Raw genomic sequence first — 15,603 nt, forward strand, 5'->3', positions numbered from 1 at the left:
AGGCTTCTCCTTAATTCTCAGAGGTCAAATAATGAACTTAGTAAGAGCTTCTATCACTTAAAATTTGCATAAGAAATTAAGTACAGTAACCCTAGCTAGATTGATAACTATAGATTTTTGTTTGCTTGTATTTTACTTCTTCAAAATAATCTTTACTAAGGAACTGAGGATACAAAAATAACTGTGTTATCAAGCAGAAAACTAAACTTATTAAGAAAGTACAGATTTTTCCCCCAACTTTTGCTTATTCAGGCTGGAAGATCCTCTTTTCATACTTTAATCCTGCCTCTTTCATATATCAGCAAAAATAGATATTAGAAAAAGTTACTCAAAATTCCAGCGTGGATAGTTCTGGTTTGGTACTGTTACCATAGGGCTGATGTGAAATCTAGTGTCGCCCCAGCAGCATGGAGGGGACCTTGTTTCTTTTCTGCTGATTCACTAAAGAATTACAGGTCGGCGAGATTTAGGAAAAATAAGATTTATTGAAAGTACATTTTTAGAAGAAGACAGACCATACCAAGAAAGGCGGCAGCCCTGTGGAACTTGGGAGGTGAAAAACAAAAGATAGAGTATGCTCCAATGGAGGGGTGAGTTTCAGTGAAGAGCTGTAATAGAGTAGAAGTGGGAAGGTTTGTTTATATTTGAGCTGTGATGGGGCCTTAAAGGGTGGTACTAGATGATCATCATGTGAGGTCGCCTTGACAGATGGTTGGCTGCTATCTAACCTTTTGCCCAGTACGCATGCGCTTACTTAGAAGTCAGTCTGTAAAACAATTAGATTCATGAACTTCCAGGCATATGTACAATGATAGTACATGACAGTACAATGAGGCTAAGGTTACAAGAGGTTAGGGTAATACTTTCTGCACACACATTTGTGACTGATTTAAGCTAGCAGCTTTTACAGCCTTTGTGCCTTAGGATGTAGGTATAATTCATAATCATAAAATGAATGTTTCTGGGAGGTCCTTAAGGGAGTTTTCTATGGTTACAGAGCTGGGCTTTTGTTCCTGACATTCATGACTACCTAACTACCTAACAGTACCTTGGTTGCCTCTGGTGCTTACACAGCGTTTCTCAGAACCAATTTCCACCTTATGACTAGGGCCACTGAGTTTGAGAAGAGACCTTAAATATCTTCGAAGGGTCTCAAGCCACCTGCTTTTGAACTTTTAAGTCTTTGTGGCTCTGGTGTCTGGTCCCTATTGTCCTTCCCCAGCATTTCTTATTTTCTCCATATCTCCTCTAATTTTATCTTCCAATCTTTTTTTTTAATTCCCCCCTTTTTTTTACTAGACAACAATTTGTATTCACTGTAGAGAATTGAAAAAAATTCTGACAAGCAAAAAGAAAATATTGAAATTATCCATCCTACCACCACCATCATAATTAACAATGAATTACTAAATAACCTTTAGTCTTTTTCTATTCATTATATATGTGTGTTTTATACATATGCACAGATTTATATTTACAAATACATACACATACAGACCAATGTGTATGGTGTATAACAAAAAAATCAGATAGGTTTCATCTTCAGTGTTGTGTTCATCTGCTAATATTGTGTTGACAAAAGTCCTGAGGCTAAATATAGCTCCAAAATTAAAGAGTGCTGTGATTCATTAGTAATGTCTGATATGGGTGTGAGATATGGATGAATAGCAGCATATGTGCCAGGTATTTTTCATCCCAAATTGATTCTATTTCTGTGGAGGTAGCTATCACTATCCCAAGAACCAACATTTATTAGTCATAATCTCTACTCTTGACTTACAGCTGTGAATGGTTATGCTTTTGGAAGTCTCCCAGGACTCTCCATGTGTGCAGAGGACAGAGTGAAATGGTATATTTTTGGTATGGGTAATGAAATTGATGTGCACGCAGCTTATTTCCACGGCCAAACATTGACTAACAAGAACTACCGTATTGATACGATCAATCTCTTTCCTGCTACCCTTTTTGATGCTTTTATGGTGGCCCAAAACCCTGGAGAATGGATGCTTAGCTGTCAGAATCTAAACCATCTGAAAGGTAGGATACCTTTACCTGAAATTAGCTGTCAGCTAAAAAAAAAACAAAAAACAGTCATTTGTCAGTTACACTGTAAAAAGGGTGATTATTGGGAATCAAAATGTAAAGGCTAAATATCTTTGGAATGATATGAGCTTTGAACTGGTAACTGAAACTTCCTATGCTGATATGCACCATGATGTAATAATAATAAAAAAAAGACTGAAAGACTAGACCATTTATAAAATAATGAAATCTGGAAATATATTAATTTTGGAAAAGAACAATTGACCCTAAAAGTATAATAAAGCATATAGATTCTCAGCTTTGTAAAATACACAATATTGTACACACTATAACATTTGTATATTGTGCTGAAAGTTGGCCTTTTATTTAGAGTCCAGCTATTCCTTGGTCTAAATTGATAAATCTCTTCTCCATCACATTCATATAATGTCATAAGACATTCCTAGGTTTTGAAAAATGTTAATTTGTTATATTGGTTTCTGGAAGATATTTGGTTTAATCTGGATCTTTGCATATGTTATTTTGACCTTCAAACATAATCTCACCTACCAAATGTAACCTTGGCCACAGAAGGCCTAGTATAATAGTCAGACAATCATTTTGTGTGAGAGAATAATAATTATAGATGCTCATTCTATTCCTCCTCCTCTACCCCATGCTATTTTTTAAAATATGGCAAAACCTCTCTTCTTTGCTTACATATTAATATGTATTTTTTTTTCTCATCAAAAGACCTTTCATGTGAAAGTCCACAGAAACTGGTACCATATTTTTAAAAGTACTACTGATTAATATCTCTTCTCTATGTTGTATAGAGAAGTTTAAAAAAACCACTTGAATTTTCCATCAGTAATTTATAATCGTTTGCTCTAGTTTATAATATTGTTTTCAACTGTCAGTTTCTTCAACTTCCATCTGTCATTTCACCAACAGTGTTTACAAAACAACAGGAGAGAAAAACATTGGCTTCGTTAACAAATCTCTTTCTGTGTGGTTTTCAGCGGGGTTGCAGGCTTTTTTCCAGGTACGAGATTGTAATAAGCCTTCATCAGAGCATGATATTCATGGGAAACACGTTAGACACTACTACATTGCTGCTGAAGAAATCATCTGGAACTACGCGCCCTCTGGCATTGACACCTTCACCAATGAAAAATTAACAGCACCTGAAAGGTAATTCAGAAAACAAAACAAAACAAAACAAAAAAAACCCGTTTGAATTTCAAAACATGTCTCCTCCTAAAAAAAAAAAAAAATCATAAAAAGTTCACTCAGGAATTAAAATTTTAATTGGTACCTGAAATTGAATAACTAAACTGCTCACTATTTATTAAGGTTTTGGGGATGTATCCAAATTTGAGAACCATGACTTTTGAGTCCTTAAAAAAAAAGACAGGTTTAAAAGTTATCAAATGTTTAACAAAATCCTAAGGAATGTAATTAGATCGATTCATTTGTTTCCTATTTCTGAAACAAAGCATTGTACAATCCAGCAGCATTAAGTATATTCGCAAGATTGTACAATCACCTACAGTATCCATTTCCAGAAACTTCTCATCATTCCAAATAGAAACTGTACCCACTACACAATAATTCCACAACCTCTGCTAACTTTTACTTTCTGTCTTTATGAATTTGCCTATTTTAGGCACCACATACAAGTGAAATCATACAATATTTGTCCTTTTTTGTCTGGCTAATTTAACTTAGCATGTTTACAAGATTTATTCATATTGTCACATATATCAGAATCTCATTACTCTTTGATGCTAAATAATATTTCATTGTATGCATATAATACACTTTAATTATTATCTATCTATTGATGGACATTTGGGTTGTTTGTACCTTTTGGCTGTTGTAAATAATGCTGCTATGAACATCAGAGTACAAGTATCTTTTTAGGTCCATTCTGTCAATTCTTTTGGATATATACCTAAAAGTGCAATTGTTGAATCATATGGTAATTCTATTTTTAACGTTTTTGAGGAACTGTCATCCTTTTTGCCATAGCGCTGCATTATTTTTATATTACTGCCAGCAACATACAAGGATTCCAATTTATCCACATCCTTGCCAACACTAATTTTCTCTATTTTGTTTTGTTTTATTTTGTTTTGATGTAGTAGTTATTCTAATGGGTGATATCTCATTGTTTTGATTTGTATTTCTCTTATGATTAGTGATGTTGAATGTCTTTTCATGTGCTTGTTGGCCATTTGGAGAAATGCTTATTCAAGTCTTTTGCTCATTTTTGAATTGTGTTGTTTGTTTTTTGTGGTTGAGTTATAGAGGTTCTTTCTATCATATATATGCTTTACTGATATTTTCACTCATTCTGTAGGTTTACTTGTCACAGTCTTGATCATGTCCTTTGATGCATGAAAGCTACTCTTTGTACATATCTGATGACTTGCACAGCCTCCCAGCCATTATTCTGGCCCAAGTCTTCCTTTCCTACTAACCATTGTGATCTTTCAAAAATGTCAATAGACTATGCTATCTCCCTCCTCCAAGTCTCTATTTGAACATCACCTCCACAGAAAAGCTTTGTTTGCCACCCAACTAACTCAGAAAATTAAGTAATTTACTCAATGACATATAAGTCAATAGCTGGGTCTGGCTCTTCCCAGGTCTATGACTCTTAAAGCAGAGATTTAAGTCTCAGGCTACACTGATATCAGGATGAATTGACTCCCAAAACTGCATCTTTCACCCAGAAGGCTCTTATAAATGGTGGATTTGCCTTTCAAATTATTGAATTGACACCTCATTTGGATATGGCTCCTCCAAATCAATATGTACAAACCCGAACTCATTATCTTCCCCACAAATCTGAGTTTTCTCCTCTCTGTGAATAATACCACCATCCATCTATCCATTGAACCCAAAACCTGAACACCATCCTCGACTCCCTCCTTCCTTCCCCAGTTTCTCCTCTCTCCTCTCAAGTACTGCCTCATTATATCCAATAGATCTGGGAAAGCTGTCATGCTCTTTCTATTTATCATCTTTGCCAATACCTCTCAAGAAATCACTACCTCTCATTGAGATTTTGAAACTGCCTCCTGGCTGGTCTCCCTCCAGCAATCTTGCATATTCTAACACATTCTCCAGACAGCAGCCCAAGGGATCCTACTAAAACATGAATTCCTAAATGATTAAATCTTTCAAAGCATTCCCACTGCCCTGGGATGCAGAATTATATCCTAATTAGGTCTTCCTGTTCCCCCTTCATTTTCTACAACTCTCCCCTGCCCTGCATGCTATGCTGGTGTCATACTGTGTAGAACATGCCATGCGTATTCTCTCGTTTGAGCCTTCCCTCAGGCTGCTTCCTGTTTGTAAACACCTGCCCCATTCTCCCTACTACACACTTCATTTTTTTTTAACTCTACTTCTTTTCTAGATACTAATTCTCACATCTTTTCCCACCTCCAGGAGAGATGCTCCATATACCTTGCGCTTATTACATGTTATTATATTGATTGACTCATAGTCTGTCTTCTCTGACAGATGTAAGGTTCCTGTGGACAGAGATGGGTCCAGCTTGCTTATGGTTATGTCATCAGCACATCACAGAGTTGCTGGCAAAGATCAGGTGTTCAATACCTTTGTCGAATGCAAGAAGAGATAAATGGGGTAGTTTTGTGAAGTCAAATATCTTTCTAAGTTTGAATTTCTTCATTTGCAAAATAGGGAGAATATTACTAACTTTGATGCATTATGTGAGTTTCAGACAATAAAAGCTCTGAGCATCTGGCTGGTGCTAATATGCAATAAGTAGTAATAAGGATTTATTTTTAAACATTTCATAATTTGTTAAAAGGTTCCATTTTAGAACACTTTATTAACTGTCAGGGGTTGACATGGGCCCTCTTGAATTTTGTTTTACTTCACTTGAAAAAGTGAAACTTCTATGCCATGATCCTCTACTCCTTCTATGGGGTGGCCTAGGACTGCCCACTTCTGTTCGAGTGTTTGGTAAATCATGGGTAATTATCTCTAAGCATTGGTCAGAATTTTTTTTCTTCAAATAGTATCATATGTGAATACCTGCTTTCTCTTCTGCTTTCAGCACCAGCGTTAAATTATTTTTTTTTTTTTCAGTTAGAGGTGACAGACATTTTTTCTTTTGATAGTGCTTCTAAGGTATTTTTTGAACATGGTCATACAAGAATTGGAGGCTCTTATAAAAAACTGGTTTATCATGAGTATACAGATGCATCCTTCACAAATCAAAAGGAGAGAGGCCCTGAAGAGGAGCATCTTGGCATTCTGGGTGAGTCCATTGCAGAGTAGGTGTGGCCACTGCTCTCTTCCCCTGGCTATACTAGGGGAATTTCTATTCCCAAAGAACAGACATTTCCAAGGCCTGCTGTGTGACTTCTATGAATAAAATAGGGATGGAAAGATCAATCATCAGTAGAATGCAGCAGCTAATTACTTATCCAAATGTAAATTACCAGTAGTAAACCTTCAACATTAAACACCATGCTGACTTCAAATGATTATTTTTTTTTCCTCTTCTAAGAGGTAAGAGGAATTGCGAGTTTATGTCATGTTGTTTAAATAGAAAACGAAGGTGTAAGCCTCTGCTCTTAACTAAAGATACATTCCCTTAGAAAGAAACTCTAGGCTACTGATGAGATGGCTGGGTTTGTCTCAGAGCCTTCTGTAGGCTGCCCTCAGGCAGAACCCAGAAAACTATTTTGCTCAAGCACTCAGGCAGAATAGTGGAGTAGGTGGATTCACACTGTCCTCATTCTTCACCTATTAGCTGTGTGACCTTTGACAGTACTCAATTTTCTGTGCCTGTTCTCTTTCTGTAAAATGGGAACAATAATGCAATAGTCCTTAGCTCATAAGTTTATTGTCAGGGTTAAATGAATTAATTCACATAAATCCTCAGAAGAGTACATAGGAAACTCAATCAAAAGCATTTTATCTACTACCTAAAATAATTATGTACTATATGTCTATGTTTTCATTCTATATTTGGTGATAATATTAAGTGTGGCGATGGAAAATCCACAACAGTATTATTCTTCACATCCAAGACAATTTAATTTAGCCCATTTGGGTGGTCAAGGCTTATAGCCCTCTTCTGACTCTTGGGATAAATAACATACATCTAGGCAACAGAAGAATGGGCTGAAGAGAGCATAGATACTCTGAGTAGTTTTTTTGTAGATGTATAAAGGTTGTGATAGACTTGGGCAAAAATGATAACAAATTTCATAAATCTGAGGTTGAATTGAAAAGCCCTCCTTATCTTTTTCCATTGTTACCATGTCAAATTACGAATGGACTTTTAACAACCAAGCTTTCTACTCGCCACAGATAAGCACATTGCTCACAGTGGTTCTTGCCAGAGGACACTCCAAAGAAAATAACTGTCTTATGTATTCTGTATGTGATAGTCCAAGGGAGAGTAATAATTTTCTCTTTGTCCCTAGGTCCCGTCATTTGGGCAGAAGTGGGAGACACCATCAGAGTCACTTTTCATAATAAAGCAGCATTTCCCCTCAGTATTGAGCCAACTGGGGTGAGAGTCAATAAGAACAATGAAGGCACATACTATGCCTCACATTACAGCTCTCAGAGTGGAGGTGAGTACAGCACTCTGCAACCGGTTAGCAGTGTTTAATAACCTACTGTGCCACTCACCTCAGGAAAACTGTCCTGCAAAACCAAAGGCAGAAACTTCTGAGGAAAACGGCTTATCTACCCAATTCGTAGACAACATGCCCAGAAGCAAGTGAATCTCTTCTGTCATTTCCAGTTGGTTCAGCTTGCCTTTTTTGCATGATTATTGCCAATGCTTGTAGTAACTTATTTGGATCATATCAGTTCTACATTTCTAGAATACTATTTGGGTAATTTTTAAATTTGAAAATGTTCTGAAAAAATAAGTAGATGCTCATTTTAGAATATTTGGAAAATATAAAAAGGTATAGCCAAAATATTACTCATAGTTCTATAGACAACCACTATTATATTTTATTGATTCCTCCACTCTTTCATCTTTGTACATATAGTGTATATTTTAAATGTGGTTGAGGTCATAGTATATAATCATATTCTAATTTGGAGCGAGTTTGTTTTCTTTGCATTATAAGCATTTTAGTGATAAAAATATTCTATTATATAAGTGTATTTAGGTATTTTTATAGGTCAAGTCAAACCAGTGAAGACTAGTGGCTTTGTCACCATGGTCAAGTTATTTAGTCTTTCTGGACTCAGCTTCCTCAGATGTAAAATTGGGAGATTTGAACAGGATCATCTGTAAGCTTCCTTTCAGTTCTAAAACTATTTTCATTTCAGTTGTCTGCAATAGAAAATGCATTGATTATTCCCTATTTCCAGGTGTTGTTCTAACTGATGGAAATATAGTCAATGCTGGCTTTCAGGAAGGTTAAGTTCTGTTTGGAAGAGATACACGCAATATAACATGAAAGGTGCTAGGGACATTCTCAGGGGCTGTGTGAGTACATAGAGGGGCACTAAGTCTATTCAGGCTGCTATAACTAAATACCATAGACTGAGTGGCTTGTAAACAACAGAAGTTTATTTTTCACAGTTTTGGAGGTTGGAGGTCCAAGATCAGGGTGCCAGCATGGTCGGGTGAGGGCCTTCTTCTGGGTCTCAGACTTCTTTTTGTATCCTCACATGGTGAAAGGGGCTAAAGAGCTCTGCGGGGTCTCTTTTATAAGGGACTAATTCCATCTGGGAGGGCTCCACCCTCATTACCCAATTATCTCCCAAAGGCCCCACCTTCTAACACCATCACAGTGTGCATTAGGATTCCAATTATGTGAATCTGGAAGTGAGGGGACACAAACATTCAGACTGTAGTAGGCACCAATCGCAAACAGAGGCTTAAAGGAGACTTCCTACAGGAAATCACAGGCATCAGTGATCTGACACAGGAGCACAAGTAGGCTTCCATTCAAGCAGAATTCCATTTCAATGCTCAGAAGTGGGTTATTCTAGACTAAACCCAGTCTACCTTGTGGCTTAAATCACCATATTAGAAAGTATACTTAACCTCACCAATGTGACCTTTCTCACAGGTGTGCCTTCTCCGTCAGCCTCCCATGTGGCACCCAAAGAAACATTCACCTATGAATGGACTGTCCCCAAAGAAGTTGGACCCACTTATAAAGACCCTGTCTGTCTATCTAAGATGTATTATTCTGCTGTGGATCCCACCAAAGATATATTCACTGGGCTTATCGGGCCAATGAAAATCTGCAAGAAAGGAAGTTTACATGCAAATGGGAGACAGGTAAGTTCGATCAGGGATTGATTTCCCAGTCCCTTTGAATCACTATTATTTAAGGAAAATTCTGGGTTTTGAGGCAGTGAGGATTCTACATTTAATGTTTCCAACAAATTTTTCTCAAGTTTATAAGATCTGTATTGTGCAGAGATTCTCTGGCTAACATGATTGTTCCAAGATGAGTTGGAAACACATTTTTTTTCCTGGAATCCAAGGTCTTTTATAATACAAATGCACACATTAAAAAAAAAATGAGCTATTAATGATATAGGTCATTCAACATTCACTGAGGAAAACATGCTTAAAATATTTTTTAGAATTGAGAAAATAACCATTTGACCAAGACAAATACCTAACTCATCATTGTTCTTATCTAAAATAAATATTTTAATATGAATCTTTAAAAGATAAGGACTCTTTTAAAACTATATAATTATCACACCTTAAAATCATCATCATAATAATTCCTTAATATCATCAAATTTTCAATTTTCACATTTCACAATTGTCGTTTGTTCCAAGTTTGTTTAAATCGGTACCCAAATAACTCCCACATTACAATCAGTTGATATGTTTCTCAAGATTATTTTCTTGCATTATTTTTTTTCTGTTACAAGAATCGTTTATCTTACAGAAGTTTCCCACATCTAGATTTTAAGATTACATTCCTGTGGTGTCATTTAACATGTTTCTTTCTCTTTCCCTTTGTTTCCTATAAAGCAGTGGCTAGAGCTACAGATTTGATCAGATTCAGGGTAGTTTTATTTTGTTTTGTTTTGCTTTTTGTTCTTTTTTTGTAATACTACTTCATATGTGGTACTGGGTACTTCTATCAGGGAGTAGATACTATATAATTGTCTCTCAGTTAGGGAGGTTATCAACCACTGAGAACCATTTCCTAGATTCATAAACTAATCAAGGATTGCACGATAGTAATATTCTGATTCTATCATTCATTCTTTATTTGCTAGTCTAGTTCTAATAACAGAAACTTCCCTTTATGGACTATTTGTTTTGGTACATATTATATAAGACAGGAATAGCAAGTGCTTGATTCTTTCCCTCTATTTTAACTTTTTTTTTTTTTAAGTAAACTTAGTCTTTGAAGCTTCTTTTGACTTCTAGTATAAAAAACTATTTCAGGTTCTTATTGCACAATTCATATTCCATACCTGGAATCAGCTATTTCTTCCAAAAAGTCCTGGTTCTTTTTGGTATGAAATTATTTTTAGAGCTACAATCTGAGCCCTCATGGTCCTCATTGCGATTGGATTAATGATTGTTTTAGGCCTTTTCAGTGGGCAGAACTGGGGGCAAAAAATTTAAATAAAAGTCATCATGAATTTATACTGATACTCTCTGTTCAATTCAGCTCTCTGGATTTTTTTTTTTTTTTTTTTTTTTTTTTACTTAATTTCATTGATCTTACATCTGTATTCGCCTTCAACTGCACTGAGAAATCTTAGTTCTCAGTGATACCAAAATAAATATTCACTCAATTCATCCCATAATATACACATGACAGCCTCACAATCACAATTACAATACTGCAGCCAACAGCATAATTACTGAAAACAGTTTCAGATTTGTTTGTAGCCCCTTTTGTCCTTAGTGTAGATTCCACTAGGGCTCTTGGAACAGTGGCTCTCTGGCCGTTTTGTCGCCCACAAGATACACAGGTTTATTTAACTCATTTCACTTCTTTTTTTGTTTAAGAATTGATTTTAAAACTGTAATGTTATTTTATAATTATATAAAATATTTACCTGGTTCCAACATCAAATTTATAAAAAGAGGTATATTTAAAGAAATCTAGCATTTATTCTTTCTCTCCTTTCACCTATTTCCTCACTACGGGTAGCTCACTTTTGTTACTTTATAGTTTATTCTTTTATTTATTTTTTGTTGACAGTTTTCTTAGAAAACAAAAATTTATAGCAAAATTGAGGATAAAATACAGAGATTTCCCAAATACCTCCTATCCCACATACCCACAGTCTCCCCTAATAAACATCACCTACCATAGTGGTACATTTGCTACAATTGATGAAACCTGCATTGCACACCATTTATCAGTAGTTTACATTACATTTCACTCATGGTGTTAACATTCTGTGGGTGTGGACAAATATATAATTACATGTATCTATCATTATAGTATCATACAGAATATTTTCAATGCCTGAAAAGTCCCCTATACTCCTATTTCTCCCTTCTCCCCATCTCCCAGTACCTGGCAATACTGGTGTTTTATTGTTTCCATAGTTTTGCCTTTTCCAGAATGTCATATGGTTGGAATCATATAGTATAAAGCTTTTCCAGTTTGGCTTCTTTCAGTTACTAATATGCATTTATGTTTCTTCCAAGTCTTTTCATAGCTTGATAGCTCATTTGTTTTTAGCACCGAATAATATGCCACTGTCTGGATGTATCGCAGTTTATTCGGTAGTTCCTCTACCGAAGAACATTTCGGTTACTTCCAAGTTTTAGCAGTTATGAATAAAGCTGTTATAAACATCCAGGTGCAGATTTTTGTGTAGATATAAGTTTTCAACTCCTTTGGGTAAATACCAAGGAGCCCAATTGCTGGATCATATGATAAGAGTATGTTTAGTTTTGTAAGAGACTGCCGAAATCTCTTCCAAAGTAGCTGTACCATTTTTCATTCCTGCCAGAAAAGAATGAGCTTTTCTGTTGTTCCATTTGGTGTTGTCAGTGTTCCACATTTTAGCCATTCTAATAGTGTGTAGTGGTATCTTATTGTTGTTTTAATTTGCATTTCCCTAATGACACATGATGTAGAGTATCTTCTCATACGTTTATTCGCCATCTATGTATCTTTGATGAAGTGTCTGTTAAGGTCTTTTGCCCATTTGTTAATTGGGTTGTTTTCTTAACATTGAGTTTTATGAGTTCTTTGAGTGTTTATCAGATGTGTATTTTGTAAATATTTTCTAGTCTGTGGCTGATCTTCTCATTCTCTTAAATTATCTTCACAGAACATAAAATTTAACTCGAAGTGCAGCTTATCAATTCTTTCCTTCACGGATTGTGTCTTTGATGTTTTGCCTAAAAAGTTACCTCTATACCCAAGGTCATCTAGATTGTCTCCTAAGTTATCTCCTAGTAATTTTATGATTTTGCCTTTACATTTAGGTCTGTGATCCATTTTGAGTTACTTTTTATGAAGAGTATAAGGTCTGTGTCTAGATTCTTTTTTTTTTTTTATTTTTGCATGTGGATATTTAGTTGTTCCAGCATCACTTATTGAAAGAACTATCTTTGCTTCATTGAATAGCTTTTGCACCTTTGTCAGATATCAGTTGACTAAATTTATTTTTGGGCTCTCTATTCTTTCCATTGACCTATTTTCTATTATTTTGCCAATACTACACTGTCTTGTTTACTGTGGTATCGTAGTAAATTATGAAGTTCGGAAGTCTTCCAATTTTGTTTTTTTAATATTATGTTAGCTATTCTGGGTCTTTTGTCTCTCCATATAAACTTTAAAATCAGTTTGTTGATAACCACAAATAATTTGTTGAGATTTTGGCTGGAATTGCATTGAAACTACAGATCAGGTTGGGAAGAACTGACAACTTGGCAGTATTAAGTGTTCCTATCCATAAATATGGACTATCTCTGCATTTATTTAGTTCTTCAATTGATATGATTATGTGATTTTCTAGAGTTTTGTAGTTTTCTTCATATAGACCTGGTACATATTTTGTTAGATTTATACATAAATATTTTATTTGGGGGATGTCAATACAAAAAGTATTATTTTTAATTTCAAATTCTATTTGTTAGTTGCTGATATACAGGAGAATGATTGACTTTTGTACATTAATCTTGTATACTACAACCTTGCTATAATTGTTTATTAGTTACAGGAGGTTCTTTGTTGATCTTTTTGGATTTTCTACATAAATGATCATGTCATCTGTGAAAAAAAAGTTTTATTTTTTTTCTTCCCCATCTACGTGCCTTTTACTTTTTTATCTTATTGCATTAATTAGGACTTCCAGTATCATGTTTAAAAGGACTGGTAGGAGGGAATATCCTTGTCTTGTACCTGATTTTAGTGAGAAAACTTTTAGGTTCACACCGTTAAGTATAATGTTAGCAGTTGTTTTTTCGTAGATATTTTTTGAGTTAAGGAAGTTCCTTACCTCTAGTTTACTGAGAGTTTTTGTCTTTGGATTTTGTTCAATGTGTTTTCTGTATTTATTGATATGATTATGTGATTTCCTCTTCTGTAGACTATTGATGTGATGGCTCACATTAAGTGATTTCTGAATGATGAACCAGCCTTCCATACCTGGGATAAATCCCACTTGGTCGTGGTATATAATTATTTTTATACATTGTTGAATTTCATTGCTCATATTTTGGGTGGCATTTTACCTCCATGTTCATTAGTACTATTGTTCTGTAGTTTCCTTTTCTTGTAATGTCTTTGTCTTGTTTTGCTATTAACATAAGTCTAGCATTTTAGAATGAGATAAGTGTTCCCTCTGCTTCTATCTTCTGAAAAAGATTGTAGAGAACTAGTATAATGTCTTCCTTAAACATTTGGTAGAATTCACCAATAAACACATCTCGGCTTGGTACTTTTCATTTTGAAAGGTTATTAGTTATTGATTCAATTTCTCTAGGAGATATAGGCCTATACAAATTGTCTATTTGTTCTTTTGTGAGTTTTGGCAAATCGTTTCTTTCAAGGAATTGCTCCATTTTTCTAGGTTAATGTCCATAAGGCTCCGTAGTGATATTCCATGTTTTATTTCTGATATTAGTAAATTGACTGCTCTCTCTTTTTCCTTAGACAGGCTAGAGGCTTATTAATTTTATTGATAGAATTTATCCTAGTGTACAGTTGAGAAATGATCAAATTTATCTTTTTCTTTATGGCTATCCAGTTATTTCAACATGATTTATTAAAAAGTTTAATTTTTGCCAATTGAATTAAATGCTGCCTTTATTAAATACTAAAACTTCCATACACAATTAAGTCTATTTCTTGATTTTCTATTCTAATTTATTTTTCTCTATTAATGTACCAATATCATACTATTTTAATTATAATGTCTAATTAGCCTTATTAAAACTTACCTGGGTCCAGAAGAAAAAAAGAAGGCTGTCAATATTTTGTTGAGATTGTCTTAAATACACAAATTATATTAAAAAGAATAGACATTATTATTGAGTCATCCTACACAAGAACATATGTCTTTCCATTTGTTAAAGTCTATTTTTGTGTTTTTAAGGAGTATTTTACAGTTTCCCTTATATAGATTTTTGATATATTTTTGTTAGTTTATACCTAGTTTTTATTTGGTTATTGTAAGTGATAATGCCATCATTTAAAAATTTTAAACATGTTACTGGGGAAAAAATGGTTTTCTGCCTTTGGATCCCACTCTTTGATCTTGTGCTTACCTTGGAAGGACTAAAAGGAGACTAATTTTATTGAACTTTGTCCAGGCATTTTCACACATATTACTTAATTTAGCCTTCACAGCAACCCAAGAAGATAAGTGTTGCATTCCTATTTTTCTTTGCAGAGGAGAAATGGATACTCCATGAGTTGATATTTAAAATGTAAATTTTATCCTCTACAAATTTCATTATTTTCATTTTGCAAATGAAGGAGTCACACACAGGAAGGTCTATAGGGGGCGTTAAAAGTCCTCATGCTGGCTTTTTCACTTACTAGCCATGTGGCTTCAGAGTGGATAGAATATTCAGAATAATGTGAAAGAGTGCCTTGTTTAATGTCTGATCTAAATGAGAACATATTTATTATTTAACTGCTAAGCAGGACTTTGGCTATTAGTATTTTTTTCTATTCTATTTCTGGTTTGCTGTAATTTTTTTTTTTTAATTTAAATTTATTTGAGCTGCTCAAAAAACATCCTGTACTAGACACACTATCCATTGGTAAATAAGACAGGTCAGTTTTCTGTTCTAATAGGGTTTATATTCTAGTGTGTGGTATAGTAGAGAGAAAGGTGGTGAGGGAGAGATGGGTCAGGAATGAGAGGAGATAAGCAAACACACAAAAATGAAAAATATAACTTTAGAAAGTAACAAATGTCTTTTAAAAACAAAGTATGGTAATGTGATAGTGAATAGAAACCCTAGTTTAGATAAGGTGAAGGTAATATTTGAAGCAATATCTAAATTTCAAGGAGGAAACCTTGCAAAGATCTGAGGGAAAAGTAAAGGAAATAGCTAGTACCACAATACTAATTTTATAAAATTTTATTTTT

General features: G+C 34.6%; 1 protein-coding gene across 4 annotated transcripts in view; it reads left to right on the forward strand.

Moving 5' to 3' along the window:
• LOC107518210 (ceruloplasmin) overlaps window positions 1-15,603 on the forward strand; it is a 55,933-nt gene that overhangs the window by 11,709 nt on the left and 28,621 nt on the right. For all 4 annotated transcript variants that reach the window (XM_016159676.2, XM_036218784.1, XM_016159683.2 and 1 more), the window contains exons 5-9: window positions 1,783-2,037; window positions 3,045-3,216; window positions 6,186-6,325; window positions 7,503-7,655; window positions 9,120-9,334. In XM_016159676.2, the coding sequence (XP_016015162.2) occupies window positions 1,783-2,037; window positions 3,045-3,216; window positions 6,186-6,325; window positions 7,503-7,655; window positions 9,120-9,334 (935 nt within the window). The remainder of the gene's footprint in view (window positions 1-1,782; window positions 2,038-3,044; window positions 3,217-6,185; window positions 6,326-7,502; window positions 7,656-9,119; window positions 9,335-15,603) is intronic.

This window comes from Rousettus aegyptiacus, unplaced genomic scaffold (assembly GCF_014176215.1).
Source record: "Rousettus aegyptiacus isolate mRouAeg1 unplaced genomic scaffold, mRouAeg1.p scaffold_m13_p_4, whole genome shotgun sequence".
Taxonomy (NCBI): domain Eukaryota; kingdom Metazoa; phylum Chordata; class Mammalia; order Chiroptera; family Pteropodidae; genus Rousettus; species Rousettus aegyptiacus.